General features: G+C 40.9%; 1 protein-coding gene across 4 annotated transcripts in view; it reads left to right on the top strand.

The window, feature by feature from the left end:
* The window catches only part of GRM1 (glutamate metabotropic receptor 1), a 195,238-nt gene that overhangs the window by 158,981 nt on the left and 15,325 nt on the right, over positions 1–20,932 (top strand). For 2 of the 4 annotated variants that reach the window (XM_085055619.1, XM_085055618.1), the window contains exons 8-9: positions 3,210–4,140; positions 20,451–20,531. In XM_085055619.1, the coding sequence (XP_084911745.1) occupies positions 3,210–4,140; positions 20,451–20,511 (992 nt within the window). In that variant the 3' untranslated portion in view covers positions 20,512–20,531. The remainder of the gene's footprint in view (positions 1–3,209; positions 4,141–20,450; positions 20,532–20,932) is intronic. The other 2 variants (XM_085055617.1, XM_085055616.1) reach the window with 1 other exon arrangement.

Here is a 20,932-nt window from a genome sequence, read left to right as displayed (position 1 = left end):
GAAATGTGAAGCACATACTAACCCATTTCGTAAGACATGTTTTCAAGGTGCTCATTTTCTCCATTTGAAATCAGTCTCTGTTTCTCAGCAATCATTTCCTGACATTTTAATTTTATTTTTAAATGTAAAAAGCTTTTTTTTTATTGCTTCCCCCAAATATGAATTCAGTGAAGTGGACTCAGCAGACACAAAGGATTTCTCACCACACATGATGAAAACCTGACCTGAGAAATAGTCACTAAAGCCAGTACCTTAAACCTTGTATCAAGAGAAGATATATCTTTTATAGTACCAGAATATAAGAAGGATGAATGTCAAGCTAGTAAACTCAGTTTACATAAATCATCCTAAATAGGCAATAAAATAAAATCCAAAATAGGATAGGAAGTTTTATAGACTTATGAAAAGAATCGATTTTGGGGCCATCAGTTAACTGAGATGTGTTAATGACCTCAGAAAATATTGTAGATTCTCTTATTGCCTTGCACTGTGAATATAATAATTAAAAAAAAAAATTATTAGCCTTCTGATCTCGGAAATTATTCATGGTCAAAATGCAGGGAAAATAGCACATGAAAACTACCAGACCCCTTTTTACCATAAATTTTAACTGTAAAGCTTTTGCCATTAATTCTCAGATTTTTTTGAGGTTTGGGTTAGTTGCTGTGGGGGTGCTTTTTTTTTTTTTTTTTTTTGTGCTTTGTTTTGTTTTGTTTTGTTTTGAAATATGTGCACAATTTCCTGGGTATCCTCCCTCAGTCTCAGTGGGGTTCCAGAGCTCACTTTGTCCTAGCTGGGAGATGACCCATCTTCACAGGCACTGACAACCAACAACTGTTAGCTGATAATAAGCAGTGCAGGGAACTTTTTGCATTGCTTGTACAATATGTGGTTCTTGGGCTTGCTGGTGCACAAGAATTACACTGGTTTAATGGAACAGATTTCCAAGAAAATCTTACACAGGATAAGCCTAAAGGAAACGATAGTCTTAACTACCATGTTGGATCTGGGCTAAGCTCCTGGAAATACAGTTTAAAGTGGAATAATGTGAGTATGTCTTGATATTGTTAAACTTAAAGCCCATATTGAAACTTAACCCTTCCAACAACTGCTGACAATCACTTTTGCCTTAAATCTTGTTTGAGAAGAGCTTCATAGGTATTAATCAACGAGCAGGAGCTTCTGATCCTTAGTCTTTTATTAAATTGCAGAAGGGGCCAGTTTCCAGTCAGGGCTGCTGAGGCCGATGGCCAAAGGTTCACACTTCTAATAAAGAGCTGTTCTTTCATATTTCACCACAAAAGTAATTATTGGAAATATGGGTTTCCTATCTGAGTCTTGAACAGACCACATTGAGCAAAATAGTTTTCTCTGTAAAATTTTCTTTATAATATTTTCTTTACAAAATAAGATCTCTGGTTGCTACTGCTATAATTTCTATGGTTTTTGATGTTACTGGCATGTGTAACAACACCACCTGTAGTTAAGACAGCCTGGTATTCTTAGAGAAAAAGTGTACAGAAGACCTTCTTTCAGTTCATATGACATTGTCAGCCATTAAAAGTTAAGGAGAAATTTTCCATGTCAGGACTTCGCCTTCGGCTGATTTTTTTTTAATTTAAAAAAACCCCATTTTTTCTTCTTCTGTTTCTCAAAATGAGGTTACAGTAAAACTCTTCAACCCTGATCCATACCTCTGCTTACTTTTCTATTAATTGGAAGGACTTTACATTACAGTACAGGTATCTGTTGTTAATTTTGTGTTGCCCCATGGAAGATGCATATAAATTAGGCAAAACTATGGGACTCAGAAGCTTTTAGTTCATAGATGGTTTCTGCAGATACACTCCATACTGAGAAGGAAGGGACTGAGCATGACTTTTGCCCATCACATCGGGGCCATTGATAAGATTTAGCAGCACAACTCAGAGGAAAAAAGGTTCTCCCACAAACTTGCTGACATCACCATCTTTTCCCTGTTCTTTTCAGCCAAGTCCAACAACTCAGACAGGCAGAGCTCATGAGCAGCCAGTCCAGAATGAGAAAATCTGGACCAGTAGTTTGTAAGGAAGACATCTGGCTGGAGAGGTGGCTAGAAAGAACTGAACTGGAAGGGGAACTCAGATGGTGAGGGACTGGGAGGAAAGATCCTTGAGAGGTGGGAGGAAGGCAGAAAAGGTGAGCTGTGTTCACGGAAAAATGAAGAAGGACAGAAACAAGAAGCAGAAGAGGCCATGGATATTTCCCTTGGCATAAAGAAACATGTTTAAAGCATTTTGGAACTATTAAGTCATTAGAACAGAAATTAGAAAATGCCAGAATGAAGGTTTTCCATAACAGCTTCACAACCATAACATCTTATTAACACAAAGGATTTTATTTTCTCTGTGATGTTTGTTGCTGGTATTCTTCAGCACAGTGAGGAAGATACCCAGAGACTCCTTTAACTTGAGTGTGGGAGAGAGCAGTTAAGTACCATCTTAAAAGAAACTTGTGTTTGGATGTCTGTACTAATCAGAAAGGAAAGCCTTTCCAGTTTTTATTTGAAGGCATGCATATTCTGTGGGTTTGACTTTTCCAAGAAAATTAAATTATATTATTTAGTGGGCAAACAATGAGCAGAGGGTTTGATAAAATAAGAATAAGGTAATATTAAGAAAAAGCAGAACTATGATATAGTTCTATTAAAATTTTGGATTTATTACCATTTTTCTGTCCACAGACCTCTGATTAATTCATGTTACTTATTGAGTAATTTTCACAAAAATGTAATAGATCAAACTATAGCGATTGTGGTAATGACTAAATAAATTAATCTGTGGGGTCAAAAGACTACCCATTCTGATTTGCAACAATCCTTTCCCTGCTGAAATGAAGGCATGGTGCTGAGTTTGTCTGAGTTCTGTTCCCAGCTGTGCCTTTGATATGCTGGGCTTGTAATCAGGTATCTCCAAATGCAGGTATTTCCAAATCTAATTTCCTGTTGTAGCATCAAGAGAAAGTTTGGGACATCCAAAACTGGCTGTCTTTTGAAAATATTTTGTCCAAAATTTTCCATGCTGCATGCAGTTCTCTTCTTTGTTAAAATGGTTTTAATAATACCTGGCACATTGGCATATGTTAATTATTGGATTTTATTAGAATTCAGGAAGAAAAGTTCTCCTGGGAGCTGCCTTTCTAACACTCTGTTTCTCTTCTGTACACTGCAGGCTGCGAACCCATCCCTGTAAAGTACCTCCAGTGGAGCAATATAGAGTCTATTGTGGCTGTGGTCTTTTCCTGCCTGGGGATCCTGGTCACCATGTTTGTCACCCTTATCTTTGTGCTCTACAGAGACACCCCCGTTGTCAAGTCCTCCAGCCGCGAGCTCTGCTATATTATCCTGGCTGGCATCTTTCTGGGTTACGTCTGCCCTTTCACCCTTATAGCCAAACCCACCACCACCTCCTGCTACCTCCAGCGCCTCTTGGTGGGCCTCTCCTCCGCCATGTGCTATTCCGCCCTGGTGACCAAAACCAACCGCATCGCGCGCATCCTGGCGGGCAGCAAGAAGAAGATCTGCACGCGCAAGCCGCGCTTCATGAGCGCCTGGGCCCAGGTGGTCATCGCCTTCATTCTCATCAGCGTGCAGCTGACGCTGGTGATCACGCTGATCATCCTGGAGCCCCCCATGCCCATCCTCTCCTACCCCAGCATTAAGGAAGTTTACCTTATCTGCAACACCAGCAACCTAGGCGTCGTGGCTCCCGTGGGCTACAATGGACTCCTCATCATGAGCTGCACATACTATGCCTTCAAGACTCGCAATGTGCCCGCCAACTTCAATGAGGCCAAGTACATTGCGTTCACCATGTACACCACTTGTATCATCTGGCTGGCCTTCGTGCCTATCTATTTCGGGAGCAACTACAAGATCATCACCACCTGTTTCGCAGTGAGCCTGAGCGTTACAGTGGCTCTGGGGTGCATGTTCACTCCTAAGATGTACATCATTATAGCCAAGCCCGAGAGGAACGTCCGCAGTGCCTTCACCACCTCCGATGTGGTGCGTATGCACGTCGGGGATGGCAAGGCACCTTGCAAGTCCAACACTTTCCTCAACATATTCCGGAGAAAGAAGCCAGGGGCTGGAAATCCAAAGTAAGTGGATTGACTGCAGGTACACATCTATCTGTATATGTCCCCCTCTTTGCCATCCTCTCTTGGTTGACTGTAGTCTGCTGAATAGCAAGGTACGTAACATTTTTTCATCTCATGTGTAGCAGAGAAGGTGGAAAAGACCCTTTAGTTCAAAGCCTCAGATGGATATTTATGTGTTTCTTATTATCTTCTCTCCTGCTCTGAAGGCAGTCCTGTGCATAACTGTGCCACTGGGGCAGGTCAGGCAATGGCAGAGTAACCAAGCTCCATTTGCAGCTTCTTGCATCTCCCTGTCACATGTGCATGTGACAGGGATCTCACGCCCCAATGTGCAGTTGCTCTGCATTATGTTCGAACTGAGGTGCTACTGTAACCTTTTAGAAAAGAAATCTCTGTCTGAGTGACTGTAAATCACATGTACTTGCCTAAGGCCACTGGAATGTGTGTGAAAGCTGGGGACTGAACACTAGTTCTTAAGGTAGCATATTGTGACTGTCCTCATGATTGTGATTCAAAAGCACCCTCCATACTATCCCTATGCTTTATTTAATACTCAGCATTATGAGCAATACTCTTACTCATCATTTGTGCAAATCTCTCCATGTTCTCAAACTCAGCATTGGTGTGAAAGTTGCAGAAGTCAACTGATGGTAAAAATGAACTTGCATTCACATCTATTGAAATTGTGATTTTCCTTGCTAATAATTAAAAGCAACCCAGATGCAGCAGAGCGGGAGAGAGAACTGTTACTTCAAACAGCATCTCCCTGTGAGGAGCTTTCTGAAAATTTGCATTCTATATTATCTTATTGCTTTTTAATCTTTAAAGAAGCACCATAGGGCTAGATATGAGCCTAGAAGATTTTTGTCCCAATTAAAAAAAAAAAAAATAATAAAGCACCAGTGAAACCTACATTTCTGAGCTTCCCAATAGAATTAAAATTTGATTAATTTCTAGTATTTTGAGATCTGTAGGTTTCTCTTAGTTACTCAAGTTGGTTTTGATTCAGTTTGCATTAGAACCATTTTCATCTGTCCTGCTGACAGAGGTAATACTGTTGAAAACCCATGCTGTGATCAATTTTGTCTTTATGCTACTTCAATACATTTTATTTTTTTGCTAGACAGGGTGTCAGAAAGGAACGGAATGCAGGCATAAATGACCCAAATACACAGCTCAGTGTGCCACAGAGGCCACATCATGTCTGCTGACTCCTGAGCTAGACAGAGAGGGAGCAGGTAGTGGCAAGCAGCCCCAGCAGCAGCCACCTGCGGGGAGATGGCGCAAAATCTCTGTAGCCCAAGAGCTTGAATTCCATGCAAATAGAAAGATGGAGTCTGATCCACCTTACTTTGACTCTATGGTAGTTGGATGGGGCCTCAGATGTCTGTAAGAGACTAATGTGGTGTCCCTGCAGTGTAGTCTCTTGCTAACACTGTTGGTTTCTTTAAGATGATGTCTGTCAAAATAGAAGAGGACTATTTTAGATCATGAGAAACTCAATAACTAATTCTTAGTTCTGCTTACTCTTCTTCTACTTTGATTAAAAAAAAAAAAAGTTAATTTAAAAGATCCAAATTCAATATAGTTAGGATACAGTTTTTAATATAAGAGAATATTTCATCCTGTTCAAAAGTTGAGCTCCCTCATCATCACTGTCACCTTTAAAACACAGCAGGGCTTACCTGAACTTTTTTACAATTTTTTTGTTACATAATTTTAGTAAGATTTTCTCGACCTGTCTGTTAAGCTTGTGTGAGTGTTACGAAGCAAAAAAGCTCTACAGAGTTTTAAACTACTTTTCTAAACCAAAAGGCATAGTTACTATGCCTTTTTTTTCTCAGGTTAAGCATCCACATCTTTTATACAGCCAAATTAACATCTCTGACCTAAACCTCCTGTGCAGTTACTGCATGTTCTTCACCCAAACCAGCACAGGTGCAGAGGCATGATAGGATTGCTGGTGGAAAAGGAAAACACACCTCTCTGTTCATGGCATGAAGAACTGAAAGGAGTTTAATAGACAAACACGAAGCTTTGGAAATAAAGTCACTAGGCAAAACAAAAAGTAATTTCAGGGCTTTGGAGGGTTTTTTAGCTCCTAGATGAATCCATTGCAAAGCTTCTGAGGACATTGTAACAACACAGATAAAAAATTATGAGTCACTGTGGAAATTGAGAAGGAAAAAGTAGAATTTGCTTCAGCCACTGATGCACCTAGATAACTCAAATGTGCAGTCAGGTCCTTCCTGAAACAGGACTTGAAACTACTGGTACACACTCAGTGCCCACAGGAATGACCCCCAGACTGATTTTCTATGGTTTTGCTCTTTTGTTTGGTTTTGGGTTTTTTGTTTTGTTTTGTTTCTGGATGTTTTTGTTTATGTTTTGTTTTGTTTTGGAGGAGGATGGTTTGATAGGTTGGATTCTTCTTGTTTTAATTCCCTATCAACACCTGGGATTTATTTGCCATGTTTTCAGAAATTCTAATCCCTTTAACTGTGTTGCTCTGTTTCTAGATACTTCAACAGTCTCTCCCTGTAGCCACATTTTTCTGTCTATAAGTGGCCAGAGAAATCAAAAGGTTTCTCTTCCAGCTGTATTACAACTTTTAATCTATTTTCTTGTTACGCCTTCTCTCTCTTCCTAGTTTGCTTTTCTTTTTCTGCTTTTTCATTTTCATCTCTTTTCCTGTATCAAACCTCTTCTCTGCTTAGTCCATTGAAATCCAATTCCTAAAAGTGGCATCCATCTAAATTAAATTGGTGTGGAGAGATAGGATTAAATTGAATTAGTATTAAAAATGGAAAGTAATTTACATTTACAAGGGTAAATCAAACTTATATAAGCCTTCATAAAGCACTTTCATGCAATGTTGTGGTGTTAGTTTAACTAGTGTAGCTTAGGGACTTGAGCAAGCCAAGCCACTCTTCCTTTTTCCCTCCCAAAGTAGAGCAAAAGAATTAACCAGGGAAATCTATTAACACAGGATCCATTAATCAATTCAAAACCTTCAGCTACCTCTGGTGCTGATGTAGAGGTCAGAAAAGTCATCTTGAAAAATGTCTGTCCCAGCTGCATTGCCAACAGAGTTTCAGTGAAAATGCTTAGTAACACTGGTCTTCACTTAAATAACAAAGCACACTGCCTTTACTGATCCGTTGCACTCTGAAGATGCTACATGCAGTCTTGGGGATTTGAACTCTCTCTTGCTTTGGTTGAATTAAACTATGAGCAATTACAGTCAGCACTGCTTTCCATAGAGTTGGTTGGGAATTTTCTGGTGGAATACATATGTTTTCCACCAGAAAATTCTGGCCTTTCAAAATGTTTCATAGAATTGGGCTTTTCTGGTAAGGATTTTCCTTGAGCCAGAGGGACTTTTTTTTCCCATGGAGAGAGGAAGACACGGGGAAATCATGAGGGAATCTTACCCCAAGAGTTAAAGCATTCACTTTAGCCTAAGAGCATCTCCTTCATTTCCCAGGTGGATGCTCTATAACTGGATTATGCACTGTCCCAGTGCAAGTCTCTCTATGTTCTTGTCCAGCAGTGTCTTGGAACAGAGAAAAAATATTGTAATGCAAACCCTAGAGAAATAGGGTATTATTCTGTGAGATAGCTTGAATCTGGGTCTGAGGTCCCTCGTGAGTGTCTTCAGTACCAAGCAACTGTCAGTCTTTCCCTCTTGTCAAATGAATACTTAAATATGTATAAAAAATGGAGCAGCTCACTCAGGAGAGATGAAGAGAGAGTGATATCTGCTGCTTGTATTGAAGCTTTGTGGGGACATTTATTGTTAGTTTGCTGCTTGATGGTATTATGAGATTCTGGGCTGTTACAGGATGATGACATAGCAGCATTTGTTAGGAGAGACTTTTGAATTTTTTTTTCAGATGTGAGATTAAGACTTTTGCATATGGATCTTGCTGTGACCTTTAGACTTGTTCTTGGCCACAAATGTTGCTTCGGTCTATGAGGGTGAATGAGCTCAAAGAGAATGACTCTGGTACAGTGCCTGTATGACCCTTCCCTGAGGAAGCAATGCTCCCTTCTGTACTACATGCAGGAAAAAATAGACAGTGACACTTAAGGTGCTGATTCTGATGAGGGTTCAGGGTGCCTTCTCTGGCCACTGCTTCAAGTGGACTCTACTCAATGTGCAGGAGAGTGAAGTCAGGCCTGCAGCCTGCAGGTCTGTCATGTTGCTTTTCTGTAGAACACACACAATTCAAGTAGAGTTGAGCCACACAGCAAGGATCACCTCTTCTCTCATGCTTCTTGTGGGTTATAGTAGCATGAGAAGCATCAGTGCTGCTGGAGTGAATGCTGTGTGAAAGTTAATTTTGTATCTTAGTGTAATTAGCTTCAAATCTGGCAGTGATACTTATCTCCTCCCTCAGTCTTCACATATAAATTATTTTAAATGTATGGTTGAGACTCCAGGTCTGGACACCATTTTAGTGCATTTTGAATCAGAGTAAGTAAGGATATAGTTGTCAATATACACTGTGTACCAAAATCTGAGTTAATAGGAAGCCAACTAGCAAGACTTACTGAATGGCCAGGACTCCACATTAATGCATAGGCCACCTGCTTTCCCCTTGTAATTTCAGTACATTTACATTCAATTATTTCTCATCCAGCTGTCTGCCCTCAGAAATGAAAAGCTGATTTAAAGTACTTCCAAACTTGTAATTTATCCTTTTAACACATTTTGGCAGTCCATGCCTCTAGACTGCTGTCACAGGCATCCACTCTAAGCAGTGTCCAGGCAGTCACCTTGGCCATGGACCTCTTGAATTTGGTTTATTTTATTCCAGTAGAATCTCCAGACAACCCAACATCCTCTAGTAACTTCTTCCTCCTTCCCTTTGTCCTTTTTCCCTCTGTGTTGGATCCCTACATTCAGCTTTTCAACTGGGAATCAGGGTTCTCTAGTAATATGTGTGTTCCCTCAGCATGGATTAGGAAACCACCTGCTTTTTTGTCTTGCCAGTTATGAAATTATCTCCAGGTATACTTAAGTTACTGTTTCTCTTTAAACTGACTTGCTGAGTTGCCATTTCATCTTGGGCAAGCTGTACTGACAAGTCTTGCTTTTCTGGGCTCATTTCCCTTGGCCACTCACAGTCTGCAAAGTCTTTTGGGCTCTTGGGCTCCTTCATTTTCAAAGCCTCCCACAGACACAAGGTGAGGGGAATCTGAGCATAAGTATGTCCAGAACATTTTGTTTCACTGGTTTTTGTGGTGGTGAGAGGAGGCAAATGCACAGTGCAGCATGGCAAGAGTTGGCGCTTACAGAAATAGAGAGTAAATATACAGCATGCTCAGTTGCAGTCGTTAAAATGTAGATCTTTCACAACCTGTCATTTGATCCAACCTGACTGCCCTGCCATAGGAATAGGTGCTCAGGAGTACTCCATCTTCTCCTTGTTACTACTCTGCAGAGTCAATATTCTATCCTTAAGCAGGGGTTATGGAGGCAAGGGGGAGGGAGAAAAGTGTGAACAGAAGACCTGAAAGCACTTTTGATGTAAGTAAAGCAAAGTCTTTTGTCCCAGTCTCCGCAGGCTAAAGTACATGAAATTGAACCAAACAAATCTGTCTCAGCCTGGCACAGCCACACGGGGAATACTTCCCTCAGTCTGGCTGAAATGCATCAAAACATCTGAAACAAGTAGATTTAGAGGAAAGTGAAAGGAGGATTAATAATAACAGGTCACCATTTCACCTTCTCCTGTAAAAGAGATATATTAAATTCTGTGCTTCAGGACACAAGCCCAATGTGAGAAGTATTTTCTTCAGTCCTGAAGTGTGTCACCTAGCCTTGCAGCACAAAAAAATTATCTTCAAATGCTTCTTATACAGATTAGCATCTCGTGTAGTTTTATCTTCCTACAGCAGTGCCAAACCAGTATAGAGATGATTGCTGAATCTAATAGGAAATGGTAGACTACCTTGCCTTGCAATCTAGAAAATTGATGCAGTGGGTAAACTTCTCGTGTCCTGCAATAGTATTGCAGACACAAAAAGGCAGACCTTCATTTTTACCATTACAGACCTTGGAAAATACCACATCCAATGGCACTTTCAAGAAGTCCCTTAAATCTGCTTTGCCTGCACAGCCATTCTACTGAAGCTTACCCCAGAGGGGAATGGCGTATTATGAAAGAGAATTTTGAAACAGCAGAAAGGATGTAAGTTTCTGCCAGTGGGAAATGATCCAAAGATTGACAAGACAAAAAAAAAAAAAGGAAAGAGTGGGAAAATTGTACAGGACAGATTAGGCTGTTTATTTAAATAATTTTGTTGACATCTACACCCTGTTTGTGGGGCTGACTCTACAGGGTAGTAGCACAGTGGGGTACAAGGTGCTGTGCTGGTCCATGGTTTTGAAGCTGCCAGATCCCCATTAGGGCATGGGGCTCCAAAAACACTGGGCATTTGGTGCACCCTTGCATCACACCCTGGACACATAATGGAGGAGTCTGCTTCCTTCACAGCGTGGATGCAGATGTGGCAGTTCTAGAATGGTTCCTGGTGACACAGCTGTCACAGGGAAGGCAGGTGGACCCTGGTCTGGCCTGATTCATCCCCCTGTTGCAGCCCTCCCTGGAATTTACCCAACTTCTGTATTCAGTGTAGTCCTTCACCCTTTTCTGAGGTTGCAGTGCCTTTTTTGGGAAAGCCTCTTGCAGGCTCACAAAGGATAGCTGAAGGTGTTAATACCAAACATCTCTCTCTCAGCAGTTGATGTGTTTGCTGGCTGTTTACTGGTCTTAAACCATGACTGATTTTGCAAACACATAGCACTGTGACATGTAACAGCTCTTACCCAGTTCTCTTGTGGATGTGATATGAATTTCATGTAAGAAAATACAACAAACCCAGTTAAGCTGTTCAGTCCTTGTCAGTATATTGATTTAAGTGAATATTTAAAACTCCCAGAAGACAGTTACATGGTTCCAAAGAGACTCTTAGAACCAATGTTAAAGAACTAGGGTGAAACACAAAATAACAGGGGAGTGTGAAACTTAACAATCCAATAGCAATCTCTCCTAGCCCTGCTGCAGGGCTGTCTATTAAATTTGATCTATGTAATCATATCTTCCAAAGCCTTGAATTTGCATTTGATTATGATGCACATATATTGTAGTTCTGGCCCATAGACCAAAAATAAAATACAGAATAGGTGATAAAAGACTCTCAGATATCACTTCCACACTTACATTCTTTCTCATTCAAATAACTACTAAAGCCCATATTTTTTTTTAAACCAGGCATGGCATATGTGTACATCAAATTATACACCAAATTGTCTGTCTGTGTATTTATGTGCAAAAGAACCAGTCTGGTGATACTGCATCTTTTTCATCTTTCTAATGAGAAATAAGGGGCATAGCTGCATAAGGCACCATAAGTTTTCCTTGCAAATTATACCAGCTAAAGGGAGTCCCAGCTCATGCATAACTGATCACATGACACTCCTAAGGCAACATGAGGAGAAGGAGTGGGAACAGATATGCACCATGATTGGGACGTTTGTGATCAAGTACAAACCAAAAGGTCTGGCAGTTTAGGCTTGGTGTTCTGGGTCTGCTTCCATGGCAAAACAGAGGCTGCCTGAAACTACATTTAGGAGAAATAACTTAGAAAAGCTATGAGGTTCTGCAGTTTCCTCCCAGTAAGAGCAGTGGGGAAAAATCCCCCTCAGACAAAACCCAGGTTATATTGAATAAGTTTACAGGATACATTGCCAGCACCCTGGGCTCTCATCCACACTTCTGCTTCTTTATCTCCAGTCAGAGCCATGCTTTATGTGCATGGTCCCTTTAGATGAGAGGGGCTGCTGTGTAAGGTTTTATGCAATTTCCTCCCTTTCTCAGAAGCTCCCAATCCATGGCAGTTTTCCCAATTTCTTTTCATGGATAGTCACAATTTTGTTCTCCCTGGAGATTTTGAGAGGACATAGATCTAAGGCATGGTCTCTGAGTCCAGCATGGTCCTTGCCAAAGCACTGCTGGACAACTCCATGTTACAACTCTCTTGTTTTGCAGCTCTCAAGATGCTGAATCACAAAATGTTGTTTTGCTTAGGGGCACTGCTGTAGCACCAGGCAGCTTTGTTTAATGAATCTCAGTACTTAAGCACAATGACAAAGAGATACACAGTCACATCAGAGGAGAGCTTTGCAGTTATGTACCATAATCTCTGCTTCCTGACTGAGGGGAAGCAAAGGCAGTACTACAGAAATCCTGGGGAAAGCTAGTATCTTTCTTGGCATAAACCACAGGAATAAGGACACCACTTGTAATTTAATTTCTTGCTTGACTGGATCACTTATTGCATTTCCTTGTATTTTGGTATTTGTATACATTATTTATATCCAGTTAGTATGCTGCAAAAGTGCAGGAACTCAACAGTGAGTGATACAAAACAATTGCATTCACATGTAGGGATAAGCAAGTGGTTTTTATCTACTTGGTACCATACTCTCACATTGCTTTGGTTAGAATTGCCTCTGTGAGAAAAATAATGAAGAAAACTTCACCTTTTAAGAGTGTCAGATACATAAATAAGTGTTGAAGGTTACATCCAGTTAAGCACCTAAAACCCTGGGTATTTCTCCGTATTACATATAGAAACCAAATTCCAAATCTCATAAGCACATCCTTAGGAAAAAAACCAACCATGTTGTGTGTGGTGCTCTGAAATAAAAAATGGAAGTGGAATAAAGAACTAAAATACAAGTCTTCTGGAGGTTAGGTCAAGAATGCAATTTACCTCCTGTCTATTCTCAAAGTGTGATGTTTCAGCCTATGCCACTGTTGTTCACCTGACTTCACAGAAGCAAAGAGAGCTATGACATTTCACAAACACATAATTCATGTACAAGTACTTGCTACAATAAACATGCAGGGTATTCTGCAAGCATTTATTCTGTAGGGGTCTCTGAGCCACCTTGTGATTTCATACCTCTCTGAGCTAATTCAGAGGTGTGGATACTGAAAAATACCATGTGAATCTCTGATATTCTTTATATAAGGACAAGACCATATAACAGCACAAATATTATACACACCTATATACAGTTAATACAGGAGATTGTTTCCTGCCTCAAATTAAGGCATCTGAAAAATTCTTTCAATTCATCCCAGCAATTCAGTGCAAAGTTACTAATGTGAAATGCAGAACTACTGCTAATTTATTTAGTCCTTTTCCATGCTTAGGGACACAGAAGAGGCACATAAGGACCCAAGAAGAGGACAGCACTCTTGGATGCCTTCTCTTTCACTGATGTGAAATGCATTTTGCATTCTGGCTTGTCCACCAAGCTTATCCCTACTTGTGGTGAGCACTCCCCTTTGCTCAGGGATGCCTCACAAAATAAAACACCACAAGAAAAACTGTAGATGCTATGATCGCATGCTGACAGAGCATCTGATTTTTAGCCAGACTCTGTAATTCACAAAGGAACCCTATCCCCAGAGAGAGAAGATGGTCTGTCTCTGTTAAGGGAATGTAGGCAAGTATGGTTCTCCACCCTCTTAGAAATTAAATCAGCAGATTCAGACATGTTCATTTACAATTACCTGTATATGGATATGATGGATATAGCAAAGCAGAGGCTGATTGTGCATTACTCAATCCTAAATCTGGATATAGTCTTCGCTAAATGTCTGTCACTCAGATGTGCGTAATAGAGCAACTTGCTTTCTTCTATTTTTTGTTCTTGGTGATTTAAGAGTTTGTAAAGGGAAGAGTGATGAATTTAAAAATCTCTGTCTTTGCTTTCTACTTGACTTTGAATTTTTATTTTTAGCTAGTATGGTGTGATGCTTTTTTCACTTGTCTCTTGATCCTATATTTCATCAGTCCCAAACACACTGAGAGCTATTAGCACCCAGAGCTGAGATCTGACCACATTCCCCTCTGTTCTCCCTGTTCTTAGCTCTGTACCCCAAGGACTCTGAATGGGCAAATTCTTAATTTCCAGATCTTTTTTAGGGTTTTCAGACCAAGGCATATCTGTAGAACAGACTCCACCACACAGGAGACATGCACTGTCAAAGAGTCACTGATAAACATGGCCAGCATGAGAAGTTAGGTTCTCTGCTGTGCCAAAGGACTCTAAGAAACTACTTTAAGCGTGGGTTGAAAGTATATTGTATTGCATATAACATCTGCCTCCACATTAAAGTTGTTAAAGACTATTTAATTTTGAAATAACAAGTCAACTAATTCTTGAGAGCATATATGTGCTCTGGCATTCAGCCTCCCACACCTGACAAGCATAGGTTAAAAGTCATTATCACTGTAAACAGCAAACAATTGTGCAGGCTGAAAGTAATCACGCAATTTGTCACCTTAAAGCCCACTTGAAAACTAAAAGCTCCAGGTTTCTTGTTAGTGCATTACAGACAATTTACTATTTCTATCTTACTGCTTCAGTTTATCTCTTCTCAAGCTGTTTCCCCTTCTCTGCTCTATGTGGTTCTTCTTTTGTGGTGTGAAGGATGTGGTTTTCTTCCACCCTATAAAATTAACCTTACAAAGAGAGCAAAAGAAAAGAAAAAGAATTACTCTCTACTGAATTCCTTGAGCCAGATTTCAAGGTCAGATAAACACTAATGCCAGCACCAGAGCAGCTGTCCCTGATGCCCATGGTTTGGGGAACAGAGGTGAGAGTTGTCCCTTTCAGCAGCAAATTATTAGTTTAGCACAGCTGTGCTGCAGCATCACAGCCAGAGATGTCAAAGCTGATCATAAACTCTATCAAAACAAGTGCCCCTTGATCTGATTATAGCAACTCCTCACTAGTAGATTGTTTGCTGGTGTTTGCAATTTTCAGTCTGATCAGCCCCGGAGAATTACAGGTTCAGTTTAAATTACCATCTACAAGCCACCTTCTAGTTAATATAACCTCCTTCTCTTTACCCAACACTAATAATCTTCCCCTATCCTTAGTGTATTAAAGAATGTTCGTTCTTTCTTACTTGGAGTTCTTGTTAGTCTTCCCCTCTACTTGAATGGATTTTTTTTTTAATGTTATCTTCTGGCTGTTTCTTTTGCTGGCACAAGCTAAATCTTCAGATGGTTCCATTCAGCCTGTTTTGGCTTGCATTCCCAGAGAAAGGATTGTCTGGAAATTGGGATTTTCTTCACATTACTAATTTTTTTGCATCGCAAGACTATTTTTGCATCCCCCCAGACAAGTTAACTAACCAGACAGTCACCATACCCCGGAAACAGCAAATCAAACAAAAAAAAAAAAAAGCAAATCCCATAGTCTGTGGAAACCCCCACAGAGAGATTATCTACCTTGAGCCGACTGACAAGACTGACAGGGAGCTGTGCTTGAAAGAGCAGCCACAGCAGCACAGGCAGCTGCAGCAAGTGCCCAGCAAGCAGATGAGGTGTGTGGGTGGCATTAGCCCTGCTGAGCCGTGGGCTCTCGTGCCCCAGCTGGCAGCTTCATTCCCGGCGTGTACTGGGGAATTGTATGGCTGTGCAGTCGGAGCTCGTGTGCCTGGGCAGTACAGGCTCTGGTGAAGCACAAAGTGTGGCCCCAGGCATCTCTGTGCTCCCCAGTCAGTGAGCAGTCCCTCCTTTACTTTCCCCTATCCTCTGAAACATAAGGCTACATAAATTTCTTAATCCTTAGTGTTACATAAGTTATCTCAAAAATCTCTCCTGCCACCATCCCGGACAGCCAAGAGATTTGCCTGCAGCTACTTTGGGCTATCATAGTCTGTAAATCCACAAATGCTTTAAGCTGCCCTAATCCAGAAGTGACACCCAAAGACTTCTTTTACCCCATGCCATCAATTCACTTATGCAGGGACAAGAATCTGGAAAGCCATGTTGTGAACTCAAATTGGGAACTAAAAGGGCACCTTTTTCCCTTTTTTTTTTTTTCCTGGCATAGTTGTGACCCAGATTAGTTGTCCTTGTCATTTCCTGCCAGATGATTGAACAATTGCACGTAGGGCTCTGCTGACACAGAGGGGAAGGGGGAGCAGCAGAAGGGAGCAACTGGGGAGGGCCAGAGCACTCCCCCAGGCACACAGATGGCTCCTGCTGCCTTGGGGTGACCTGAAGTACACACAGCCTTTGCTCCATCTTCACCATGCAGCTCAGTGTCAGGCCTGTCTGGGCATGCTTCTGGGACTGTGTTCTCCTTGGTGACCTTGACCCTTCTGTCCTCTTCAGCAGATGCTCACACCTCAACAGAGAGGATGTGCCATGAAATCTCTCCTGCCCCTCAGTCCTCTGTGGGTGATAATTACACATATGCCTCACTCTGCTGGGAGAGGGTGACTGACCCAATAGGTTCCCTTCTACTTGTACTGCTCTTTGTGCCATGGCTCTTAATGATTTCTTTCTCTCCAAAAGCTGTCGCTGTGCCATTGATTAGCATAATTCATTTAAAACACAGAGCAATTATTTCCAGACATCACTTAGACTGGAATTCAGGACTTGTGTTTCAAAATTGATTTGTATGAAAATCTGTCCATCTTCTCAACTTCTTCTATTGGCTTAGAAATCTTTTATCAGGTCCTGGCTCATACAAAAGGCATTGAAAATTCAGCTCCACATCCTACAGGAAAATGACATGGCCTTGCTTCTTTTTATGGAGACATCTTTTGTTCCAGCCATGGCAACCACACATAAAACCCAACCTTTCAAGGACACAAACATCTGAAGAGGAACATGCTTCTTCCTAGGAAGTTGCTAGAACTGGAGAGGCAAGAGGATTTGGGATGAGAGTTAAGTTGAACACTTTATGGGTCTGGTTCTGCACTTGAGGTGTACTTACCTTCCCCAGTGCTTTGCAGAGTGCCAGAGTGCTGATGAGATGGAAAGCAGGTAGAAAGTTTGTGGTGTTGCTGAGCTATTCCTTGGAAGTGCAGAGGTCAGCCAGTCTGAGAGCTGGAGCAGGAACTGCTCTTGAATGTGAAGCAGTGGGCCAAGGGCACATGGTACAAGGTCCTTTGCTGTATTAAAGATATGGGTTACACAAAAGTTTTTAAAAATGAGGAGTTGATTCAGGGTATCACTTAAGTATGAGCATCATGCCATCATCACTTCTCTTGAATATCCTGCCCACTTTACTTTCTCCTAATGTTATTGATGGTCAGTTGTTTCAAATGAGATTGTACGAATTCTGGGGATGTGCTATTCTGTATTCTTTTCACGTGGGGAATGAGAAAGATTTTTTTACAGCTTGGACTACATCTAGTGAGGAGGATCCCTGACCATGACTTGAAATGATAAGTAACACAGTTTACTGCACTTCCGTCTTCTTGGACATCAGACAGATTCATTCAGTTTGTGTCTGTCTGGGGAGTCTGATTGAGCAGAGAGAATAATTCCAGAGCAGAAGGTGAATGTTTCTAGTTTCACAGCTGTGCAGATATAAAACATTGCAGATAGCAATTTACACTTCCCATAATCCTGACACAGCTGTTTGCCTCATGGGGTGATTCATTTACACTTAAGAGAAAAAATAGTGGCAAGAGTGACTCTTCCCTCAGATCCTTTATATTCCTCACTGCAAATTTCAACAGGCTTGTTACCTACCCTGTTCTGAATGACTAGCTAGAAGCATTTTTCTGCTTCAAAGAACATAAAGTAAAGCAATTAATCCACTTCTTTCAGGAGCTCTCTGCACTGCCACCCTGCCTCCTCTGCCAGACTCCCTGTTATTGCACCCAGGGGGTCATTATAAAGCAACTCAGACACTTTCATGATGGTATGCCAGCTCCTTGTTCAAATGCACAGAAGATCCATCCTGCCTCTGGGCTCAGGATACAAATAACCACTCAGCAGGAATTACCCTTGAGAAGACTGCCCCCAAAATGACTCATTAATCCTCATATTGTAAAGATGGGCAGAGTATCTAATGTTTTATAACCAGAGAAATGCATGTGAAATGCCATTACTGCCTGCAAGGCTAGGAGAAAGAAGCAGGGATACATTGTCATCATTAAAAATAAAAAAAAAAAAAAAAAAAAAAAGAGAAAGGTATAGAGATCTGGGCATTAATTCTGAATCACAGCTCTGCAGTATTAGCATGCACTACTAGGAAGATAAAAGCCAGCCTGCAAGGATACTTCATATTCAATGCATCAAAAGTATTTATTATTATTTATGCAGTTGACATGGATTTGAGAATTGTACAATAATTCACTGAAATACAGTCAACACATACTCTACATTTCTCATAACTATAAACCTAAATTTCACTATAAATTCAAATTCTACTGAAGCATGAACCTTGATATTCAGAGGTGATTTCTGTAGTGTGTATGCTGAGCATCACCATGTAGGGATCACCCTTGACCAAAGGGCAGACCACTGCCTTTATGGAGCTTGGCAGCATTTTAACAACAACAACCTCCTCCTCCTGGCCAGGTATTTGGGGGTTGCATACTCTATCTATGGAACATCTATGTCTGATTTTGGCTGAGGAGCACAACCGCAGTCACAGTAAGAGAAGAGTTTGCTGTATTTTGAACATGTTTTGAGGCATTTTGAACTGCTTGAGGAAGCAGGCTTCTTTCTTCCTTTCACTAAGGAGGATTTCATAACAAGACCTACAAATGCCCAAAGCTTGGAGAGCAAAATGTGTTGAACTCACTCCAGGGATATATATGAATAAGAAAAAATACAGGCAGGGTGCAGCTAAGCAAGCCATAAGTGACAGCAAACTGCAGCAGATGAGGCATGATGGCTGGCAAAGCCTGTTGACTCAGAGAGATTGCAGTGCTCTGAAACAAAAGTCTTCCACCTTTTCCAGGGTCTCTAAGCACGGCTGTCTGTGGCTGCCTGCCCTCAGTTGTGTGTACAGCACTGCATGTGTGTAAAATTTAGATCTGCCTTTTTCTCTCAGATAATCAACTGCAAGTTGCTACTTGTTTATTAAAATTAACTCCTGTGACTGAACAAAAAGCACAGGAAGTAGAAAGCTCTTATTCTCTCAATTGATTAAGAAAACTGGAAGACTGTAGAAGTGTTGAATATTCTGTTTAATCACCATCTTAATAATCCCTGTAACTTTAATAGGGTGGAGGAGAGAGCATGGTAACTGAGTTCCTAGTCATGATCACTTTTAAATTTTCAAATCTCAGAGATCTCATTACACCTGGTAAGGAATTTAATTTTTCTAGAGGCTTCAAAATAAGCAGGTTGGCAAAGTTGTTCAGCAGAATGTCTTATTTGTGTTTTGTTCGTAATAGTTCAGAAGTCATCTCAAGGCATCTCACTCCAAATGGTTATGCATGTCTTCCATGTACATCACACTGTGCTGCTGTGCTTTAGTATGTGGTGAGGGGAATGGCTTGTTCGGCTCATGTACTGAGTATGTAGTACCTGCACACACCATCCACCAATCTGTTGTTCTGAGGTACACAGAAGTCTGGCAAGCATGCACTATGACTGTTTGATGGGGAGAAATGCTGAATTTCGATTTGCTTTTTATTTGCAATACAATGATGATTTTTTTTTCAGAAACTCATTGATACATTCCATCAATACCTGCAATTTTTGTCAAAGCACATGCGTGTGTCTATTATTTTTATTGATACCGGGGAAGACGAATGAGAATTTGCATCTGCTTGGTAGGGCAAGGAAGAGAAGGAAAATGAAGTGGAAATCCTCCAATATTAACTGCCTAAACAGCAATCTGCAATTCTGTATTGAATTACCGTTGCAGATAGAGTGCTTGGGAGACTATTCATTTTGTCTCTACCTCAATAAGCCAAATTTTTCCTTGAAAAAAAAGTACAGCAGTGAAATCACATATGATGAAAGCTAGTGACTATTCAGCCAGAGGTCCAAAAGTAAAAGAAACATTTAGAAAAACAAATGAGGGAAATAGACACAAAAGAAAAAGCAGCAGCTGAGGATATATTAAAAACTCCACCAGCAAAAACTTTTGGTGATGTTTTTGTAAATAAGATGTGAAGGGCAGATTCTCCTTTTTTCATCATTTCATCCTATGTTGAGAATACCAGGGGCAATATTCCTCTGACAGCTACATGCACAGCAGCCCTTGCCATCTGGTATGTAAAGTATACCAAGGCTCAGCACAGGAAGCAGAATGAGCATCATGGAAACCTATTTTGAACAGTAATGTGCTGCAGCCAAGGAGAAATCTATGTGGAAGTTGAGGTGACAAGAGGAGAAAAGATGGGAAAACCCCCAGACATAGGTCAGGACAGGCACCTATTGAGTGGTATAGCCACCATGTGTGCACATGTGTATAACCACTCACTGGGTGTCTTTTTCTTTTCAATCTTCAGGAAGAGGCAGCCAGAATTCTCGCCCACCAGCCAGTGTCCGTCGGCACATGTGCAGCTTTGAAAAATCCCTGCAGTGAATGTGTAAGAGAAGCTGCATGACAAAGAGTGGTTTTACCCCCTGCTTTCTTTTTCTCATTGATTTATCATGTCTAATGATGGGACAAATGTGGTGCATGCCATTAAAGATGGGAAATTTGCTTATGTCCCCTTGGTTCACACAATACCTTAAATATTGTCCAGATGTGATGAAGAGGACACTGAATAATTTTTTTGCAGCTTTTACTTTTTTATTTCTAAATGCCTACAACTTTGCAAATATGTCCTCTTTTTTGTACTAATTTTATCTTCTTTATCCATTTAGCCAACATTTTTCACTTTTTTAGAGTTTTGCCTAAAGATGACATTATCCTGTGTGCTTTACGTGGCGAGACACCTTTCCTGTGCACAGCTCTTGCTAGCCAGTGCTTGTTAGCATACTGCAG

This window comes from Lichenostomus cassidix, chromosome 3, assembly GCF_008360975.1.
Source record: "Lichenostomus cassidix isolate B80296 chromosome 3, HeHo_3.0, whole genome shotgun sequence".
NCBI lineage: Eukaryota > Metazoa > Chordata > Aves > Passeriformes > Meliphagidae > Lichenostomus > Lichenostomus cassidix.
Note: the sequence above shows the minus strand (reverse complement) of the source record. Positions and strands in the feature narration are given on the sequence as shown.